Here is a 20949-nt window from a genome sequence, read left to right on the forward strand (position 1 = left end):
GAAGACTAAGAGAGTGAATCTTAGTGTGAGCTAAGTCAGTGTAATTGTTAGTCACTTGTAGGTTTCAAGTGCAGTTGTAACTCTTACCTGATTAGTGGATTGCCTTCATTCTAAGAAGGAAGAAATCACCTTAACGGGTGGACTGGAGTAGCTTGAGTGATTTATCAAGTGAACCAGGATAAAATCCTTGTGTGCTTTTCTATCTCTTATCTTTAGCACTTAAGTTCTCGAAAGATTTGTCAAAATCTTTAAGGTGGAAGTTTTGTTCTGAAAACGTTATTCAAACCCCCCCCCTTTCTACCGTTTTTCATACCTTCAACATGCACTGCAAGATTGGATTGGAGCTTCCATGGTTTTTTTTTTCTCTGTAAAAAATTGACTTTTGTGTTCTCTGTAATATTCAAAAAATTAATGATAATTTTTTTTTCAATTTCATGTCTTCCTACTATGTTCTGCATTTTTGTGTTGGATTCAATTTCATCTTCTACCCTTTATCTTCATTCTGTTGTTTTCCCACGGAAATCAGTTGGGTTTCGGTGAGAGAAAATATCATTTTTTAACTTAAGAAACCAAAAAGCAGAGTTCCTTGTGCAAGGAACTCTGCACTGTTGCTAAGAACTCAAAATTGCCAACTAGGCATGCTCCAACGCTGCCAGAAAATAAGGACAGTTTCTTAGCAACTCCAGCTGGGTTAAGAAACCAGCGTTGGAGTTGCTCTCAGAAGTAGCCAGTGTCCTACTTTGATAAGAGTGTTCAACCACACAACGATTTACTATACCATTATTAGACAAGACAGGAAAATTACCTGATTACAAAAGCAGGTTAGCGTTCATGAATGCTTCACATGTAAGTTAATAACCTAAACCTAAATTTTCTAAAAAAGAAAAAAAAAACATTAAGTTGATCAAATTGACGTATAGTCCGCTAGGTTGTGTGGGGATAATTATATCTTCACACCTCACTTTTGAGGTGTGGAGAGGTGGAAGAAGAGAGAGATAGGAAGAAAGGAGAGAGAAAGTAAAGATGTGATATGTGATTTGATTGATAAAGAAAAAAAATAAATAGAATGGAGGTGGAAAAGAAGTGGAGAGGTGTGTATATATCATAACTCGTTGTGTGGTGATGATTTGGATTTGAAACAATTTTATATCACTTTAATTTTTAGCTTTAAAGAAAAGAAAAGATACAAAGACAAACTTAAACATGATAATGCCATGCTAAATGAGTACTTTTTCATGATAATGTTAAATTAGTACTATCGGCATGGAGGGGAATTTTCCCTCAAATTGCTAGTATTGTCTTTTGGCTGAAACCACATAATGTGTGTGGATCTTCCAGTTACTAAGAGGGCAAATTCTGTGGTGCCTCCCTATTTTTAAGGGTGTGGTGCCTCCAACCCTTTTAGCAAATAATATGATGCCATGTGTATTAGTATTTTCAAATTTTCTTTTTCTGTTCAAATTTGAATTGTTTTTTAGAAAATCAAAAATGTTTTATATTTTATTATCAGAGGGGCCTTTTAGCAATTGTTTGAAAGTTGTATATTATCTTTTAACCATCATTGAGAATTTTTACCAAGCTTATTCGTATTCTGAGTTCAACCCATTTTCTTCTTCTTCTTCCTTGAACCCTAATAGTATCAGCTTCTTCACCTTCCAGCTTCTTCACCTTCCAGCTTCTTCATCGTTCGTTTTTCGCAGACGATGACCATTGTCGTCATCAGCTTCTTCATTGTCGTTCGAGCTTCTTCACGTTCCAGCTTCTTCATCAAATTCACCTTCCAGCTTCTTCATCGTTCGTTTTTCGCAGACGAGGACCATTGTCGTCATCAGCTTCTTCATTGTCGTTCGAGCTTCTTCACGTTCCAGCTTCTTCATCAAATAGCACGGTCCGTTTCTGAATCTGGGTTTAGTGTGTTTTGGTTCTAAAATCGCATTTTCCTAATCTATTATTCGTTGTTGTTGTTTGATTTCAAATTAAGGGGTTCTTATATTTGTGGGTTTTGAATCTGGGTTTATGGTTTAAATCGCATTTTGGGTATTGTGCTTTTGGGTTTAGGCTTTTGAATCGGTGGGTTTAGGGTTTAAAAAATCTGAATGAAATTTTTTTCGTTTAAGGTTTACCAAATTGATTTCGTTGTTTTCGAAAATCAGGTTTTGTTTACTTAAAATCTTTGTGTTGTACTTATTTATTGGTTTCGTTGCATAGGTTTGCTGCCATGGCAGATGTGAATGAATATTTCTCTATTGACTTGTCTAATGATGGAGGTATGAGTGAGGATGATGATTCTGTGGCAGTGGCTGATGATGGCAATGGCAATAATGAAAATTCTAATCCAGATCGTTGCAAATTAATCCCTGACTTGACAGCTGATGAGATAAGGGAGCTGGTGTTTTGTTCTGAGAAGGATGCTGTTGAATTTTACCAACACTATGCCCATTTCAAAGGTTTTGGTGCAAGGAAAGATGATGTCCGTCGTGATCGAAAGGGTAATATTATTAGTCGTCAACTGGTGTGTAATAGGGAAGGTGAGAGACATGAGAAGCATTTGAATAAGGTTAGCCGAGTCAAAGAAGCAAAGCCTATTACCAGAGTGGCTTGCCCAGCAAAGTTCCGTGTCCGTTTTCATGCAGACTCAAGCAAGTGGAAGGTTGTGCTATTTGAACCAGAACACAATCATGGGTTGACACCTGCATCCCACGTTCATTTGATGCCCTCATTCAGGGGATTGACTGATGGTGACAAGGCTCAAGTAGACAGTCTAAAGCTGTATGGGGTGAGAAGTTGCAACATAATGGGGCTTTTGATGGGTCAGAAAGGTGGGCATGAATCGGTGGGTTTTCTGAAAAAGGACTTATATAATCATGTTGATAAGAAGAAAATGATAAGTTTAGGTGCTGGAGATGCAGCCAGTGCATTGAGTTATTTGCAGCGTAAGGGGGAGAAGGATCCCATGTTTTTTTTCAAATTCACAAGATCAGGTGAAGAAAATCTTGAAAACTTGTTTTGGTGCGATGGAACAAGTCGCCTTGATTACCAAGCGTTTGGAGATGTCATTGTTTTTTACAGCACCTACAAGAAGAACAAGTACAACAAACCGGTTGTTATCTTTTCTGGCTACAATCATCACAAGGAGACTACAATTTTTGCATGTGCCTTGGTTTGTGATGAGACCATTGAGACTTACAAATGGGTCCTGAAAGTCTTGGATGAAGCTATGTTTGGAAACCAACCCAAAGCTGTTGTGACTGATGGAGACAAATCTATGCGTGAAGCAGTGAAGGTTGTGTTTCCTAATGCTACTCATAGGCTTTGTGGATGGCATATTCAGCAAAACTGTCTTGAGAAAATTAAGATTCCAGATTTCTTGAATGAATTTAAGACTTTGATTTATGGGAATTTCACTCCAGAACGTTTTGAAACTAAATGGTTGCAAGTGATTGAAAAGTATGGTATTGGTGAGGAAAAATGGATTAAACAGACGTATGAAACTAGGCAGATGTGGGCAACTGCGTTTATGCGAGAGAAATTTTTTGCCAGTATCAGGACTACCTCTCTATGTGAAGGCATTAACTCATTTATTAAGAGGTATGTGCAGTGCAAAAATAGCATCCTTGATTTCATTTATAACTTTGAGAGAGCTGTGGAGGAGTATAGGCATAATGAGTTAGCCTCTGATTTCAAGTCAAGTTATGGTGAGCCTGTCTTGATTACTGCTTTGAGTCACATTGAACAAGGGGCAGCAAAGTTGTTGACATTGAATATGTTTAGGGAAGTGAGACATATGATTCAACGAGCACTTAACCTTAATCTTGTTGAACGATCAGAGATTGGTACCACAGTGATGATAAAGTTTAGCATTTGTCGTCATCCAAACACTCAGTTCTTGGTCATTTATGACAAGAATCAGAACATGTTTAATTGTGATTGTGGGTTTTCTGAATATGTTGGCATACCTTGTTCTCACATTATATGTGCAATGAGAACTGAGAACATGAATGAATTCCCTGCTAGTCTTGTTTCTAAAAGGTGGCTGAAGACTGCAAAGGCTGATTCATTACAATCTATCCCTGCTATGGAGGTTGATACTGATAGAATGAAAATGCTGCGTAGAGGTGCAATTTCTGCTGCATGCAACTTTCTGAGTGAATATGGTGCTGATGACTCTTCTGATTTCTCAAATGTTATCGAGGACATATACAAGCTTGTCATGAAATTTCAGAAACGTCGTCATCCCAATTCTGCTGCAACCAATTTATTTGTCATTGGTGACCCAGCTGTTGTCAAAACAAAGGGCGCTCCACGGAAGAAGAAGTATAAGAAGACGAAAAGGCTATGCTCTAATTGCAGAAAGGGTGGCCACACAATCAGGACATGTCCTACATTATTTGAGGGTAATGAAGTTGGAGAAAGTTTTGCAGATGCTGAAGAAGATGAAGATTCATCTGCTGAAATTGATGGTGATAACACCGCTGATACTGTAAGTTGTTTGTATAATTTTTCTATTGGATTATTTTGCAGCCAATTACCATGTGTATGACATTAATATTTTAAATTGTATACAGCCCGTGCCATCATTAGGTGGAGATAATGGAGGGCCCAGTTCAATGAGTACAGTCAAAGCCAAAAGAAAGGCATGTTATATGTCATATTTACTATGTTGTATAAATTTGAGTGGCATGTTCTGTTGTAAAATTGTTGTTTATGATTTATATTTGGCTGTGAATTTTAGGTGGGAGATAGAAGAACCCAAAAGGATGTTAAACGCAACACTGGAAGTTCCCAAGCTATGGTGTAACCAACTATTGAGCAACCTCAAGCTGATATTGAAGCCCCTCCAATGAGTTTCCCAAGTGGGTTCAATTTGTTTCCCCAATTCCCTGCGAGCCAGATTTTACAATCTTTCCATCCTTTTGCTTCATACCAGCAATCGCCTTATGACACTCAGTAGAAGACTGAATATTGGATGTGGCTCTGAATTTTGCTTGGAATTGCTATTGCATTGTGTTGCTTAAACCATTAATGGACCTGTTTTTTTTTCATGTAATTTTTGCTGGGAACTAATATGGCTATGTTATTGAAGTCCTCGCTGATTTTGAAGTATTTTTTGTTTATGAAGTCTTGAAGTTATTATGATTGAATGTTGGACCAATGAATTTTATTGCTGAATTATTAATTCATAGTAGTTTTTGAGTTCTTTCATCCAAATGCTTAGTTTAGAATATTTCAGGTACCATCTTTGTGCCATATTTATGCAATCCAGTACTTGTATAAAAAGAGACCAATGTTATAATCTGTACAAAATGGGTAAAAAAAAGAAGAACATGAGATTTGAACCAGGGACATGTAGAAACAAACAGTTAAATAATATATTTAATACGGATAAGCAAATAAAAAAATAATTAAAAACTGATTATAGGAGTATTCGAACCTAGGACATGTGGGAAATATAGGATGCTACTAACCACTAAGCTACAAGTAACTATTGAAATGAAACTGTAATCATAAATATTTAATTGAGTTAATGCGAGTATTTAATTGAGTTAAGATTAATAAACTTAAACTTAAGGTCGTGCGAAGCTTCATATTAATAAACTTAGACTCTTATTGCTCCGCCGCTCTCCATATTAGGTCAAACTTAAAGCTTAAGTAAGATCGAAGCTTCATATTAGGCCTTTATCCTTCTTAAGCTCTGCCGAGACTCTTGTTGCTCCGCCGCTCTCCATATTAGGTCAAACTTAAAGCTTAAGTAAGACCGAAGTTTCATATTAGGCCTTTATCCTTCTTAAGCTCTGCCGAGACTCTTGTTGCTCCGCCGTTCTCCATATTAGGTCAAACTTAAAGCTTAAGTAAGACCGAAGCTTCATATTAGGCCTTTATCCTTCTTAAGCTCTGCCGAGACTCTTGTTGCTCCGCCGCTCTCCATATTAGGCCAAACTTAAAGCTTAAGTAAGACCGAAGCTTCATATTAGGCCTTTATCCTTCTTAAGCTCTGCCGAGACTCTTGTTGCTCCGCCGCTCTCCATATTAGGTCAAACTTAAAGCTTAAGTAAGACCGAAGCTTCATATTAGGCCTTTATCCTTCTTAAGCTCTGCCGAGACTCTTGTTGCTCCGCCGCTCTCCATATTAGGTCAAACTTAAAGCTTAAGTAAGACCGAAGCTTCATATTAGGCCTTTATCCTTCTTAAGCTCTGCCGAGACTCTTGTTGCTCCGCCGCTCTCCATATTAGGTCAAACTTAAAGCTTAAGTAAGACCGAAGCTTCATATTAGGCCTTTATCCTTCTTAAGCTCTGCCGAGACTCTTATTGCTCCGCCGCTCTCCATATTAGGCCAAACTTAAAGCTTAAGTAAGACCGAAGCTTCATATTAGGCCTTTATCCTTCTTAAGCTCTGCCGAGACTCTTGTTGCTCCGCCGCTCTCCATATTAGGTCAAACTTAAAGCTTAAGTAAGACCGAAGCTTCATATTAGGCCTTTATCCTTCTTAAGCTCTGCCGAGACTCTTGTTGCTCCGCCGCTCTCCATATTAGGCCAAACTTAAAGCTTAAGTAAGACCGAAGCTTCATATTAGGCCTTTATCCTTCTTAAGCTCTGCCGAGACTCTTATTGCTCCGCCGCTCTCCATATTAGGCCAAACTTAAAGCATAAATAAGACCGAAGCTTCATATTAGGTCTTTATCCTTCTTAAGCTCTGCCGAGACTCTTGTTGCTCCGCCGCTCTCCATATTAGGTCAAACTTAAAGCTTAAGTAAGACCGAAGCTTCATATTAGGCCTTTATCCTTCTTAAGCTCTGCCGAGACTCTTGTTGCTCCGCCGCTCTCCATATTAGGTCAAACTTAAAGCTTGTACCATTAAATATTATTTATATAGTATTTATTAATAAATAATGTTAATAAATAATTTTTATACCTATTTATAAATATTATTTCTAAAATAAGTTAAATATAAAAAATTAAAAAACATTTAACTTCCTAACCATGGTGCCATAAAGCTTCGAAAATGGAAGGTGAGGAGATGGTGAAGTTAAGCACTTTCGGTGGCTCCAAAATTGGAATATGGAGAGGCCGCATGCTTGATAGGGTTATGAAAGGGGGAGTAATGAGGAAAATTGATTGCAGCTTTGTTGTTTGATCTTCCAGCCTCAAAACTCGTGAAGGGGTTTAGGGTTTCAATCAATTCCCCCTAGTACTATAAAATTGCTTCAATTATGAATGGGATTCAGAGTCTAACAAGGAGTGGAAGATTTACGGTCCAAAATCATCTGATTGATGTCTACCATGAAAACGAAAGGAGCCCCAGTTGTTCGACGAAGCCACCGGAAGCGAAATCGTCGAGAAGTGGATTGCATCTCCGTCAATTCGCCGGACTTGGATTTCACCGTCCCAAATCAGAACACTAACCCTTCTTTGGTACTCATATCTTCGAGGTAATCAGTGTTACTCATCTAAAACTCTGTTTCTGTTCTGTCGTGTTTATGTATTAGGTTTCGTAGGTTTTTGACATTCATATCTTATTTGCAGTCATCAAGATTCTGGGCTGCAGCTGAACATGAATCTTCCATATTATGGTGATCAACAAGAAGATGACAAGAAAAAAAAGGTATGTTTTGAAGTAAAATGAATTACTTTTCACTTAAATAGCTTAAATTGCTTCAGTTGAATTTTCCGTATCTTATTCCCTTGCTTACCATAGTAGTATGCCAAATTAAACTTCATATAATGGATTCAAATTAGGAAACCTTGAATCCCTACTTAAATTATAGCTGTGAAACCTATAGCCAAGGTTTAAATTTTTTTTTTATATTTTACAATGCAGGGAGTGGTTAATGAAGAGAAATTTAATACGTTGGAGGCAAACATGGAAGCTATTATGGCTAGTATTGGGTGGTTGACACAGACAATGATAAAGTCCAAATGTGTCCAGATTCTTCCCACAGAAGGAACACAGTTAGATCCATCTTCATCAGTTGAACCAATACCTGAAGCGATAGAGAAAATCATGCAAAAGTTTGTTGCACCAACGGTTGAACTCCCAACACCTATTGCTGACCTACCAACACCAAATACTGAAATCCAAACTGAAACCGTTGAGATCGCACCAACATCTACAGAAAATCACAGTTCACTTGTTAGGAAGCTTTTCAGCCCACCTGTTACGTCACAGGACAGAAATCCAGGAAACCAAATTACCAATGCTGACTTTCAATCCCCCAAAAACCTGAAAATAGTTACCCCTCATTATGTTCCACCGGTAAGTTTTAAAATTTTGACCCATTAATTAAGAACTTTACTTGTTAAATTGACTGTCATACATGTGTATCTTGTAGTTCCTGAACAAGATATTCAAGAATGAGAACACATTCCAACTATCTTATGCTGAGACGGCTGTGGCATCTTATATCTTTAAGAAGGCCAATAAAGATGACATGGCTTGGTAAAATGTCTGAGTTTTTATTTACGTAGTTAAATTATTTTTTGATACTCAGTAGAAGAGATAATTTAATATGCATGTTATGTTCATGGCAGGAAAGAGGCCTTGGTGAAGCCTGAAATCCCTTTCTCGGATGGAACCCGTGGTGTGCTGCAGTGCCTGAAACCAAAAGGAGAGTTGGTGACGGATTTGCTTAACTTGCTCGCTTGCTTGTTGACCAAGAAGGAGAGGTCTTTTAATCAAAATCCACCCATATGGTTTTTCCCAACAAATGTTTCGGTAATATCATCTGCTCATTCTTAATGGCAAGTTCTGTTTAATAGAAATGAAATATAAAGTTCACTGAAGTTGTTCTTTTCCACTGTAGCAAGCTATTTTGTCATGGACTACAAACCCTAATTCTATGAAGATTTTAATTAAGGAAAATTTCATGGGGAAAGTAGACCTTCTTGAAAAGGTAACTCAATAATTGTGTAACATATCATTTCATTCAAAATGTAGCTTGTTTGAGCTTTATCTACATGGTTGCTTTCTGCCAGATATTTATTCCTGTTAACGACGACAATAAGCACTGGTACCTTATAGTCCTGGACTTTAAGAATGAGCAAGTAGTGTATCTCGACAGCTATCCGGAAGAAGGCAGGATGCTTGCCAGAATTAGGCGTACCAAACTACTGGTATAACCTTATAATGAATTTACTTTTTTGATTACATGATTTGTGTTATTAATTTTGTTACTAAGAGAAAACTTGTTGCTCGTAGTGTATTTATTTGGAAGAACTTCTGCAAGACCAGTCATTTTATCTCATCGATGATAGCCCTAAGCCTATTGTGTCTGAATTCAAAATGGTTATCCCAGAAGGGCTTATGGTTCAAAAGAAAGATTCGTAAGTTACATATAACAATTTAATTCTTTTTCTACTTTTGAAACCATGTAACTTACTGATTGAAAATTGTTTTCTGTCATGCAGAAACGACTGTGGAGTTTTTGTTGCAACTTGGATGAACCAGATGGGGATAAATGGATACAAGATAGAGGTTGATAACTTCACAAGATTGAAACTTGCTGTGGACCTTGTTCTCCATTCACATAATTTGCTTCAATAAGTTATGCTATCAAAATCATTGGTGTACTACAACAGGATATCAGAAGCTGGAAACAAGAAGAAAGGGGTGCCAAAGACTTGCTGATTTTGTAATCTTGGTTATTGTTAGACACAATCTATGTTTTTTATTCCGTGCTTTATCTTTGTGTATGCGCAAGCGTGGACGCATTGAATCTTTTTTCAGGGCACTTGTAGTTGCCAAATTTTGTTCATCAGGTTAAGGCACTAGTTGCCAAATTTTGCTTGTTAAGGCACTAGTTGCCAAATTTTGCTTGTTAAGGCACTAGTTGCCAAAAAACCCTTTTATAAATTTTTATGCGTTGGTTGTCTTATATCATGTTTATTAGATCATGTTTTCATCAAATGCAATAATAGCTATAGCTTAAACAAGAACACAAGAGCGCAACTTAGTTATATATTTGGACCATTTTCTATTGAAAATAGAAACATGATTCATAGCAATAGAAAGATCAACCAAACTTAGACAAGAGCAACCTTATTTGGACCCATTTTCACTTAAAAACAGTTGAAAACATGTTTCATAGCGATAGTAACATCTTTTGACATAGTAAATCATAGTCAAGTTTGACAAGAGCACTACTTACTCACTATTTTATTTGGACCAGTTTTCACTTAATATAGCAAATGTTCTTGGTTCTTTTGTATGCTCTTTTGTCATAGTTTTATTATAGTCATTTTTGGAGGTTTCTCATCATCTACTTACATAGTTTTATCATAGTCATCTTGGGAGGTTTCTCATCATCTACTTACACAGTTTCATTAAATTATTATGTAGACTAAAAAATGTAAATTTAGATAAGTTTAAAAAGAGGACTCATGTGAGCACTTCTCATAAAAGAGTTAATAATTCAAAAAGAGTACACATACATGTGACCACTTCTCAAAAACAGTTTTACATATCCAAAGCTTGTGTAAATCACTTAAACAAAATAAGTAGCACAGCAACTACCAAAGAGACAACAACAACAATGAAATACATTTGTTCCCTTCTCTTGTAGTCAGAGATCAAAGCTTCTGCCCTCTTTAATCCTTCAAAGCAATCATCAACTTGACCAGGAGTCACAGCAGCAGTCATGGGGGCTTCAACAACTTGCCCATGCACAGGGGGATCAAGCCAATCATAATACCCACAAGCCTGCGTATATTTAAGTTCATAAGTTATATATTCCTTGTTGTCAACTGAATACATAACAAAAACTCCTTGTTTACCTTCAAAGGACATTGAAAATATCTTCGTCCATAATTACTACTGGACCATGAAGTCTTTAGGGCTGGGGTAAGGCCGCAAGTACAGAGCCTTCCATCAGCAATCCCATTTCTTCTTTGTGTCGAAGAGAATGATTGAGATGCCATATATTATACACTACAGAAATATACTAATAAGTAAATAATTGAAACCTTAATAACATATAAAGTCATTGATTAACTAATATCCATAAAACACCAAGTTGCACAAAACATATCCAAAAAGGTCTAACAAGCCAGGGGCATCAAGCCAGTCCAAAAGTTGCACAAAACAAAGGCAAAACATACAAGGTCCAAACTGAAAACATTAATAGGAAATCAACAAAACATCAAACTCACTACGGCTGCCCACGGGTAATGGTAACATTAACCAAATTGTTGTGAGTGCTAACTGGCCTAAAGTGCACAGCATCCCTATACTTCAACTCATGATCCTTCACATATTGATACCAATCCTTTGCAATGTGGATTGGAGTATCAATCTTCCTTGGATTCCTTCTTTTCAGAAGACAACTATAAGTTCTACCCCTAGGGGTTTGTAGAACGATATTCTCCCAGTTTGCCCTAATATGATTCACCACATACAACTTAGGCAATGCCTGAAAATAAAAAAATAAACATTGTATTAGATATCACATACAGCAAACGAAATTTTAAAAACAAGTAGCACTACAATTTAAAAACAAGTACTTACCATTGTCTGGCCTCCACCAGAATCAGAGCTGCTAATGACCTTATCAAAATTATGAATAACCCTCTCCACACTATCATCCTCCTCTCCATCACTCAATTGCATAATTTCATCATCCTCCTCCTCATCACTTAATTGCACAATTCCATCATCCTCCTCATCATCACTTGATATCATAATTACATCATTCTCTTCAATGTTATCCACATCCATAAACTGCCCACCAACATCAGCTAATGGTATCTCCCCACCAACATCAGCCACTGGAACTGGAACTTCCACACCATCTTCATCCTTATCACCAACATCAGCCACTGGAACTGAAACTTCCCCACCAACTTCAACCTTACCACCGACATCATCCACTGGAACTTCCCCACCAACTTCATCCTTATCACCAACATCAGACACAACCACCTCTTCACCATTCTTACCTGAACTCCCAACATCAGGTTGCCTTACAGAAGGGCCAGCACCATAGCTTATTTGATTCATCAGTCTATCAAATATCCTGATAGAAAACTTGTTCTTTCCACAATAGGAGAAATCTTCCCAATGATTTCTTTTCAAATCATACATTTTTACAAACTTGACCACAGCATCAATGAGCAAACCTCCATTATTACCCACAACCAACTGAAAGGTGAACTCCCCCCCTACAGGATCCCTAACTGTTGTTACTTTTGGTTGTCTGCATTTTTTCAAAAACAACCTGATGTCGAAGCAGATGTTGTAACATCGTGCTGTGACATTTGTCCTGCGGATCTGCTGTGTGTTTGGCTGATTTTTCTAGAAGCTTTGGATGGATTTCGTGATAATCAAGTTAAGGTTATTGAAGAAGCTTCTATTTGTTATCCGGAATATAATATAGTGGAATCAAATCTGTTGAAGAAGATTTGATTTGGTTTAAATTGTGAAAGATGTTATCTTTTGTTCAAATCTTATTTGATAAGATTTGTTACTAGTTTAAAAGATTTGTTCCAGATCTGTTTTATGGACTCTATTTTCGTGCAAGCCCATTGAAGATCAAGACCAGAAGAAAGCCTATTTAAGGAGGCTTAACCCTAGTTGCAAAGTGTGCCTTGGGCACCCAAGGATTGGGTTTTTAGGGTTTTGTTTTGTGAGTCCTTGTTCTGTTATTTTGTACACCTCTCTACTGCCTCCATTGATAATCATATGGCTTAGAGTTGGTTTGTTTAGTTGAGTTGTAATCTCTTCAAATTGTTGTTTGATCATGAGATCTATCTTTCAATCTCTTGTAAGGGATCGGTCACTGTGGCAGTGATCATTAGGAGTTAGGGGAAGTTTCCTCATAGCTTAGAGGAGAAGGGCTAAGCTAGATTCACTTATGTAATAGTGGTAGACATTGAAGAGGCTCTATACTAAGGGGGAGTACTTAGGTATAGGAGGGACTTTCATGTGACCTGAGAGCTATTATTTGATAGTGAATTGACTCCTGGATTGGTATCCTCCAGATGTAGGTGATGTTGCACCGAACTGGGTTAACAATTCCCTGTGTTTTTTTTTCGTTGATTTAATTTATGTACTGTTGTGCAATTGTCGAACCGATTGTCCCAACATCGCGTTCGACATCTGTCCTGTGCGAGAACCAGAATTTCAATTGGTATCAGAGCAGGCACCCTATTATGTTGGGTGAGCTCCAGGGAATATATTCTGGTTTCATGGACAACGCCAAGGAAGAGGGATCAATAAATAGATCTGATCTTGTGATCTCATGTATCTACTGCTGTTTATAATGTGTCTCTGATATGCAACCCGATGATGTGCACCGTTTGAGGGGGAGTTCTGCTGCTGAGAGGGAGTTATGTTTATCTTCTCTAAATCTCAAGTTGTTTTAGACAAAATTTGACAAAGGGGGAGATTGTTGTTACTTTTGGTTGTCTGCATTTTTTCAAAAACAACCTGATGTCGAAGCAGATGTTGTAACATCGTGCTGTGACATTTGTCCTGCGGATCTGCTGTGTGTTTGGCTGATTTTTCTAGAAGCTTTGGATGGATTTCGTGATAATCAAGTTAAGGTTATTGAAGAAGCTTCTATTTGTTATCTGGAATATAATATAGTGGAATCAAATCTGTTGAAGAAGATTTGATTTGGTTTAAATTGTGAAAGATGTTATCTTTTGTTCAAATCTTATTTGATAAGATTTGTTACTGGTTTAAAAGATTTGTTCCAGATCTGTTTTATGGACTCTATTTTCGTGCAAGCCCATTGAAGATCAAGACCAGAAGAAAGCCTATTTAAGGAGGCTTAACCCTAGTTGCAAAGTGTGCCTTGGGCACCCAAGGATTGGGTTTTTAGGGTTTTGTTTTGTGAGTCCTTGTTCTGTTATTTTGTACACCTCTCTACTGCCTCCATTGATAATCATATGGCTTAGAGTTGGTTTGTTTAGTTGAGTTGTAATCTCTTCAAATTGTTGTTTGATCATGAGATCTATCTTTCAATCTCTTGTAAGCTATCGGTCACTGTGGCAGTGATCATTAGGAGTTAGGGGAAGTTTCCTCATAGCTTAGAGGAGAAGGGCTAAGCTAGATTCACTTATGTAATAGTGGTAGACATTGAAGAGGCTCTATACTAAGGGGGAGTACTTAGGTATAGGAGGGACTTTCATGTGACCTGAGAGCTATTATTTGATAGTGAATTGACTCCTGGATTGGTATCCTCCAGATGTAGGTGATGTTGCACCGAACTAGGTTAACAATTCCCTGTGTTTTTTTTTCGTTGATTTAATTTATGTACTGTTGTGCAATTGTCGAACCGATTGTCCCAACATCGCGTTCGACATCTGTCCTGTGCGAGAACCAGAATTTCACTAACCACAACATGATTTCCCAGCATAGATTTGTATTGTGCAATAAACTCTACTGGAACTTCCACGTCATCCTAATGTTTTTCCAATAAAACTTATTAAAATTGATGTTTAAACCATATAACTATACCAACACAAATGGAAGGAGCTAAAAATTACCAGGTTTAACTTTATCACAGTATTGAAACCAGGTGTGTAAGGGCCATAAGCACTTGTTTGACTCATCTCTTCAAAAACACAAATAATCAGTTCAAAGCACAGATTAAGAATGTGAACCCAGACGTTTAAAATTCAATATCAACATAAAAATATGGTTCAATCCCACCAAAAAAAGAACACTCATGTGATAAACAAGGTTCCATAACAAATCTACAAACCATAAATAACATAAAAATCAAACCTTTAATGCAGACAAAGAAAGGGGAATGACATGCATGTGATATACAAGGTTGGTTTTCAAATCTACAGCCTATTCGGAATAATTGTAATTACAAGTTATGAAAAATAACCGTAAACATCAAAACATCAAAACTTTAACTCAGACAAAGATATGAGAACGATATCAGAACACAAACCCTGAGAAAAAAACCATTCTTTCATTAAGATCCAAACCCCAGAAGAGAATACTTGAAGATCAAAACTACGAAAAGAAAAGATGAAGAACATACCATAGGTCGCTGGCGCCTTCTTCTCTCACGTCGTCGCGTTCCACCGTCGGTCCTCGTCGTCGCGTTCCACCGCCGTTCCACCGTCGATCACTCTCGTCGTCTCCGCCACTCAGTCTCTCACACTTCTCTTTCTCTAGAATGTTCTGCTTTGGGAAGGATGAAGATGGTGTTGAGAAATGATGAAAATATTGAAGTGTATCAGTTATCAAAACAGAGGGAACATCAATAGTCACATCAATTCAAATGAGGGTATTACTTTTACTGTGGTAACTAATTAACTGAGGGACCTGTTAGCAAATTAATAAATATTTTATTTTTATAAAACCATATTTTCTGAAAATCATTTCCTATTATTTTAATTCATTTCAGAAAAAAAGAAAAGTCAACTCATTTAATACATGCCACATTCTTACTGGTCCAAATAGGCAGAGGCACCATACCTGCACCTGGGAGGAGGCACCACAGAAGGGACCTACTAAGAGTCCATTTGGTTACTGTTTCATTGAAAAGTGTGTTTAAGTTATTTTTTGTGAAAGGAAAATGTTTTGACATGTGTGTTGTTTTCTCATTTTCATACTTTTTTTATTGATAATTAAATGTGGCCTAATTTTTTTTTATGGGTCAACACACATTAGGATGACTAATTTGTACATGCATGTAGGTGCTTGTGGAGTATTTTTGGTCAACATGGGCATAGTTAGCCCATTTTGACAAATAAAATATTTGGATGGGCTTTAACATGAGGCTTGTAAAAAGAAACCATCAGTATATTGAACAAAAATAAAACCATCAGCAGTATGATTGGTCATTAGTGTCTCCAAGACATTCTTCTCCCAGTTCAAAAAATTTATATTTTTCGGCCTCCATACGGGCCTTTCTTTGGTGTTCCACAGGTTGCATTGAGAAACTTGCAATACAGCTTCAAAAGAGACACTTTTTGACAAGTAAAAATAAAACAGAGACAATTTGCAAAGAAAATAAGGAACTCGAGGTTAGATTGATAATATTGTTAGTATAGTTAGTAGGGTTAAAAACTTTAATCGTCCTTAAACTTTGACAAAGGTTTGAAAACCGTCTCTCGCCGGAAAATTATCTGAAAACCGTCCCTGAATTATTGAAAACAAATTTGACTCATCCCTCCGGCCGCCTTAGCTCCAGCAAGAGCCTTTTTTTTTTATTTTACTCATCCCTGAACTTTGAGCGAAATCTGAAAACCGTACTTTTTTATTTTTATTTTTTAAAATTAAAATTCCCTAATTTCTAAGAATTAAATCTACCTAATTTGAAAATTCCCTAATTTCTAAGAATTAAAATTCCCTAATTTGAAATCAGAACTTTGAGCGAAATCTGAAAATTCCCTAATTTCTAAGAATTAAAATTCCAATTTTTTTCTAACAAGAAGAAGAAGAAGAAGATGTTGTTGGTGGTGGAGGAAATGAGATGAAGATGAAGATGAAGAAAGAAGAAGAAAAGAGATATCCGAAGGAGAGAGAACTTGGGAATTGTGGTTAAATTGGGATGAGTTAGGGTTAGATTAAGGGATTTGTGGTTAAATTGGGAATTCAGGCTTAGATTAAAGGGTATTAGATTTAATTCTTAGAAATTAGGGAATTTTAAATTTAAAAAAAAAAGTGACGGTTTTCAGATTTCGCTCAAAGTTCAGGGATGGGTAAAAATAAAAAAAAGGGCTTTTGCCGGAGCTAAGGCGGCCGGAGGGATGGGTCAAATTTGTTTTCAATAGTTCAGGGACGGTTTTCAGATAATTTTCCGGCGAGAGACGGTTTTCAGATTTCGCTCAAATTTCAGGGACGGTTATATATTTTAACCCTAGTTAGTATTGTTACTTATACATAGATTTTAACCAATTGCATTGGTTTATTGGTGTAATGGGTAAGCCTTTTGTTCCTTGAGTAAGTGGTTGAATGTTCGATTTCCAATTTTTGTAAATGGAAAAAAATATTCATTAGTTTAGCCTATTACCGCTTAGTGCGCTGACAGTAGGGCGAGAGATATCTCATAGGTCTTGGAAGCTTCTTGATGAGTTACACCAAATTGATTTCTTGTTAGGGAGGTGAATTATTTTGGGGATTAGGCATATTTATATGAAATCTAATATTATTGCAAATTATTTAGCCAAGAAAGTGTGCAATAGGGTAGGCCCCCCATTCAATTTGTATTGAGAATATGAATTGTAATTGTTCCGAGAGACACTTCCCCCGATCACCCCCTGGGTGATCAAGTTGTCTCAACGTCTGATCAAGCAAACATGCTAGGTACTCTATCTACCAACCCCCAAAGGTTGAATCCTTATCACCTCACATTTTCAGGAGACGCTTTCGCCGATCACCTCCTAGGCGATCAAGTCGTCTCGACATCTGATCAAGCAAACACACTAGGTACTCGATCTACCAACCCCCCGAAAGTTGAAGATCCTTATCACCTCACCCATTCCATCATTGGCCCTACGACCTAACAATAGAGACATGCATGGAGCTCAAAGCCTAGTACTAACGAGAAGCCCTTGACCATTGAATATCTGCAGACAATTGTAGAAGCAGGAAGATTCGATGCACAACATCCACTCAAGACCTAAGCACTCATTGCACCCTTCTAGACCTCCTTTAACCAACATGCACGTATAAAATGCCAAGACACACTAAGTGAGGTATACACTTTCTTCTCAAAGTCTTAAAGAATTCCTAAAACTTAGACATCAGAGTGTCATTGCAAGACCCCTCCCGGGCTCGGCAACGGTGGTCGACATTGACTTACCCCCTCACTAGATAAAGCTCACATTGACCTAAGTTTTGTCGCTTCATTCCTAATCAATACCTCCCTGGTGATTTGAGCGGTTTAGGCAGGTCACTAAAAAAAGGATATTCTCATGCTTTATCTCATCAAGTTTTATGTATAATGATACCTTTAAAAAATCGAGTTGCTGAAAGGCAAAAATGGAAAACTTTACTAAATAATCATGCTGAATATTAAAAATATCGCTTTATATGATGATGGACTATATCTATGAATCTATCTAACATGAAATTCGTTTATCGTTAGTAGAAAGCCAAACAACTAAGTGGAAATTCATTCATTGGTCCCTCATTTTTAATGTGTTATTATAAATTTTAATATTTTCTCAATCCATCACGATCAATCTCGGTTCATGAATACATGTCCTAAATACAACTTCTAACTTAACAAACTATTTTTTTCCCACTATTGTTTGATTGTTTCCAAAACTTCCTCCACTTTGACCAAAAGACACATCATATTCCTTGGCATATTCTTCTGCTGACATCTACTAAACATTTCCATGCTTTTATTTGGATTGATTAATCACGATTAACAAATCCATAAGAGTGGTTGTTTTGCATTAAAATCATCGTAGATCCATTAAAATAAATCATGAATTTATTCTGTCATTGTTGGTGTTATAGTTTAATCTATCAATCTATCTCTGTAAATAAACAAAAGATTGAACTCAAGTTGTCTAAAAGTTGACTCTTATACGATAGGCTAGGTCCAGAATCATGGACTCGACGTGACGATCGGCTACCACTGCCTAGCCTGTATATCGTGGCGGTTGTACATTGACGCCTTTGGTGGAAGCCATCAAAATGACACCAACAAGCCAACAAATTAACAAAATTAATATGAGATGAACTGTTTGGATAATACTTTTTTAATTTCAATTAAAAATAATTGTTTTAACAAGCTTTGTAATTTGTATGATGTAGAGAAAGAAATGTAGAGAAATAACTTCTCTCAATAATAATATGGGTGTACAGTAATCTTAATCAGCAAAAAACTTTGCTATTACAACATAAGACTTACCAAAAACCTGTTAAAACGCCCCACAAGCACCAAACCAAAACCCCTAACATCTATCCTACTAGATAGGTCCCATTAAAGTTGAAAAACAGCAACAAGATTAACCGACACCACCTACAAAAGAGACCCAACCAATTGCGCAAACCAAAAACCCCCAACAACCAAAACCCCATGAGAGCCATAGAGTTGAGACCTTGGACAAAGACAAGGAAAACATAAACATGAAGACGAAAATAGGAAAAGTAAGGAGCAAGACAGCAACCGGCAACTGACAACAGCCCTCCACAACCCTTCAACTCCACAACCACATCAGATATGTAGGAATTACCTACCACGCGACCAGGATTCCCTTCAAGGCCCTAAAGAAGCAAAAAGCCACCACTACAAAAGGGAAAGAGCCTCGACGGTAGCTCCAAAAACTACACATCCAGGAAGCGGTGCGAACGAAGAGAGTGGAGTGGGAGAAACCGGCGGATAGGGAGAGAGAGACCCACCCTCATGCTCTCCACTCGCTGTGACTACAACAAAGAGGAGTCCTCGAAGTAGATCTGGCTTCAAAAGGTCCCCAACACGAAAAAACCTAGATCTGGCAACCTCCTCGATGTCAACCACGCCATTGATCCTGCATCGCATTGTAGTACCGCCGCCACGTTCTCAACTAGATCTGCCGAGACATTTAGCTACACAGAGGCACTGAACCCTAGAGTAGAGCACCTTTGACAACGAAAAAATGGTAGCCATGACGCAGAGCCACCACATCGAGAGAGGAAAGAGGAGAAAGGAGCGTCTAATTCGTATCTAGGTGCGTGATGGCGAGAAAGGACAGCCAGATCTCAAAAAGGGATAGAGGAAAACAAACACCACAGTAAAGTGGGAAGGACTAGGAAGATAGAAGGGGAGAAGAGGAGCAACGAATGAAAAAAAGGGGTTGTCAACGCGCCATAAGGGGAGGCGCGGCGGTCACCAAGCAGCGAAGCAAAATAGAGAGAGTTTAGAGAGAGAAACTAGAGAAGAGAAGTGTGTGTTTCCATATGGTTAAACAGTGTAATTTATGTTAAGTAAAAGTGTGTTTTAAAAAATGTGACTATTAATACTTTTCTCATAAGTAAAATTTTAGTGTTATTTTACAAGATTGCCCATTTTAATAATATGTTTTTATATGATATCTATCATGTCCATTTTGTGATGGTATCCCTAATAGTTATTTATTAGCTTTTTTTTTAACTATTATTTATTAGCTTATTAGTTTGGGAGAAATGATATTTTCCGTTTTATTATGATAATTTCCGTTTTATTTTTAGTATTTTATGGTTGATTCTATAGAAAATACATATCAAATACTATATTAAATTGTAATTTCATTAAACTTTATACTTTTTAAAGTTTAAACTTTAAAGTGTCAACGTACTAGGTTTGCTGTACTGACAAGTATCTTATTAGTTAAGTAGATTTATATTAAATTCTACTATATTTTATTTTATTATTTTTTTCTAACAAATTCTTATGTCCCGGTCATGCCAACACCAGTGAACTTGAGTGACGGTTTCAACAAAGAGGATCTACAGTCAACTACCGCATATTCCAACGACTTTATGTGTGCTAATTTGTAAATTTATTTATTTATTTATATTTATATATATTCATGTTTGCTATTTAGGAGTATAGTTTTTTTCCTCGTAGCTAGAGTTAGCTGCACAAATCATATGCCGTCAAAATGCTTTATCCACCATTAATTAAAAAAAAAAAATCACAGTCTTTAACCCAAACACATTCTTTTAATGGAAAATAATTACACCCTCTGATCACATATATAATATAAGGAAAAAAAAACATTTTAGATTTATTCATTTAATAAATGTGACTGGAGGGTGTACATTGTAATATACGTTGAAATATTCTTAGATGAAAGATAAACTTGCAATTCTTAACCCAATAGAAGAAATTGTATCATTCACTTGAAACATACTATCAAAATAATTCTAATGTGTTAAAATTAAACATTTTAAAGTAAAATCATGTTCATATATCTTACTTAACATGATTAGATTTGAGAGTTGAGACTATAAAACGTTACACAAATCTGTCAACACAAGAGATAGAGGATTATCACTCTTATATATAGAGCTA

At 36.9% G+C, this 20949-nt stretch overlaps 2 protein-coding genes across 2 annotated transcripts; one reads left to right on the plus strand and one right to left on the minus strand.

Annotated features, from left to right (window-relative positions):
* Positions 1-2218: 2218 nt before the first annotated feature.
* On the plus strand, positions 2219-4798 carry LOC130714505 (protein FAR1-RELATED SEQUENCE 5-like). The gene is made up of 3 exons (XM_057564406.1): positions 2219-4480; positions 4566-4634; positions 4733-4798. Exons 1-3 carry the CDS (start codon positions 2219-2221, stop codon positions 4796-4798), a joined length of 2397 nt encoding a protein of 798 aa, XP_057420389.1.
* A 5546-nt stretch (positions 4799-10344) lies between these two features.
* Positions 10345-12143, minus strand: LOC130732318 (uncharacterized). The gene is made up of 4 exons (XM_057584388.1): positions 11499-12143; positions 11144-11403; positions 10769-10922; positions 10345-10694 (listed from the first exon to the last, which is right to left on the minus strand). Exons 1-3 carry the CDS (start codon positions 12072-12074, stop codon positions 10916-10918), a joined length of 843 nt encoding a protein of 280 aa, XP_057440371.1. The 5' UTR covers positions 12075-12143; the 3' UTR covers positions 10345-10694; positions 10769-10915.
* Positions 12144-20949: the final 8806 nt, after the last annotated feature.

The sequence above is a fragment of the Lotus japonicus genome, chromosome 1 (assembly GCF_012489685.1).
Source record: "Lotus japonicus ecotype B-129 chromosome 1, LjGifu_v1.2".
Taxonomy (NCBI): domain Eukaryota; kingdom Viridiplantae; phylum Streptophyta; class Magnoliopsida; order Fabales; family Fabaceae; genus Lotus; species Lotus japonicus.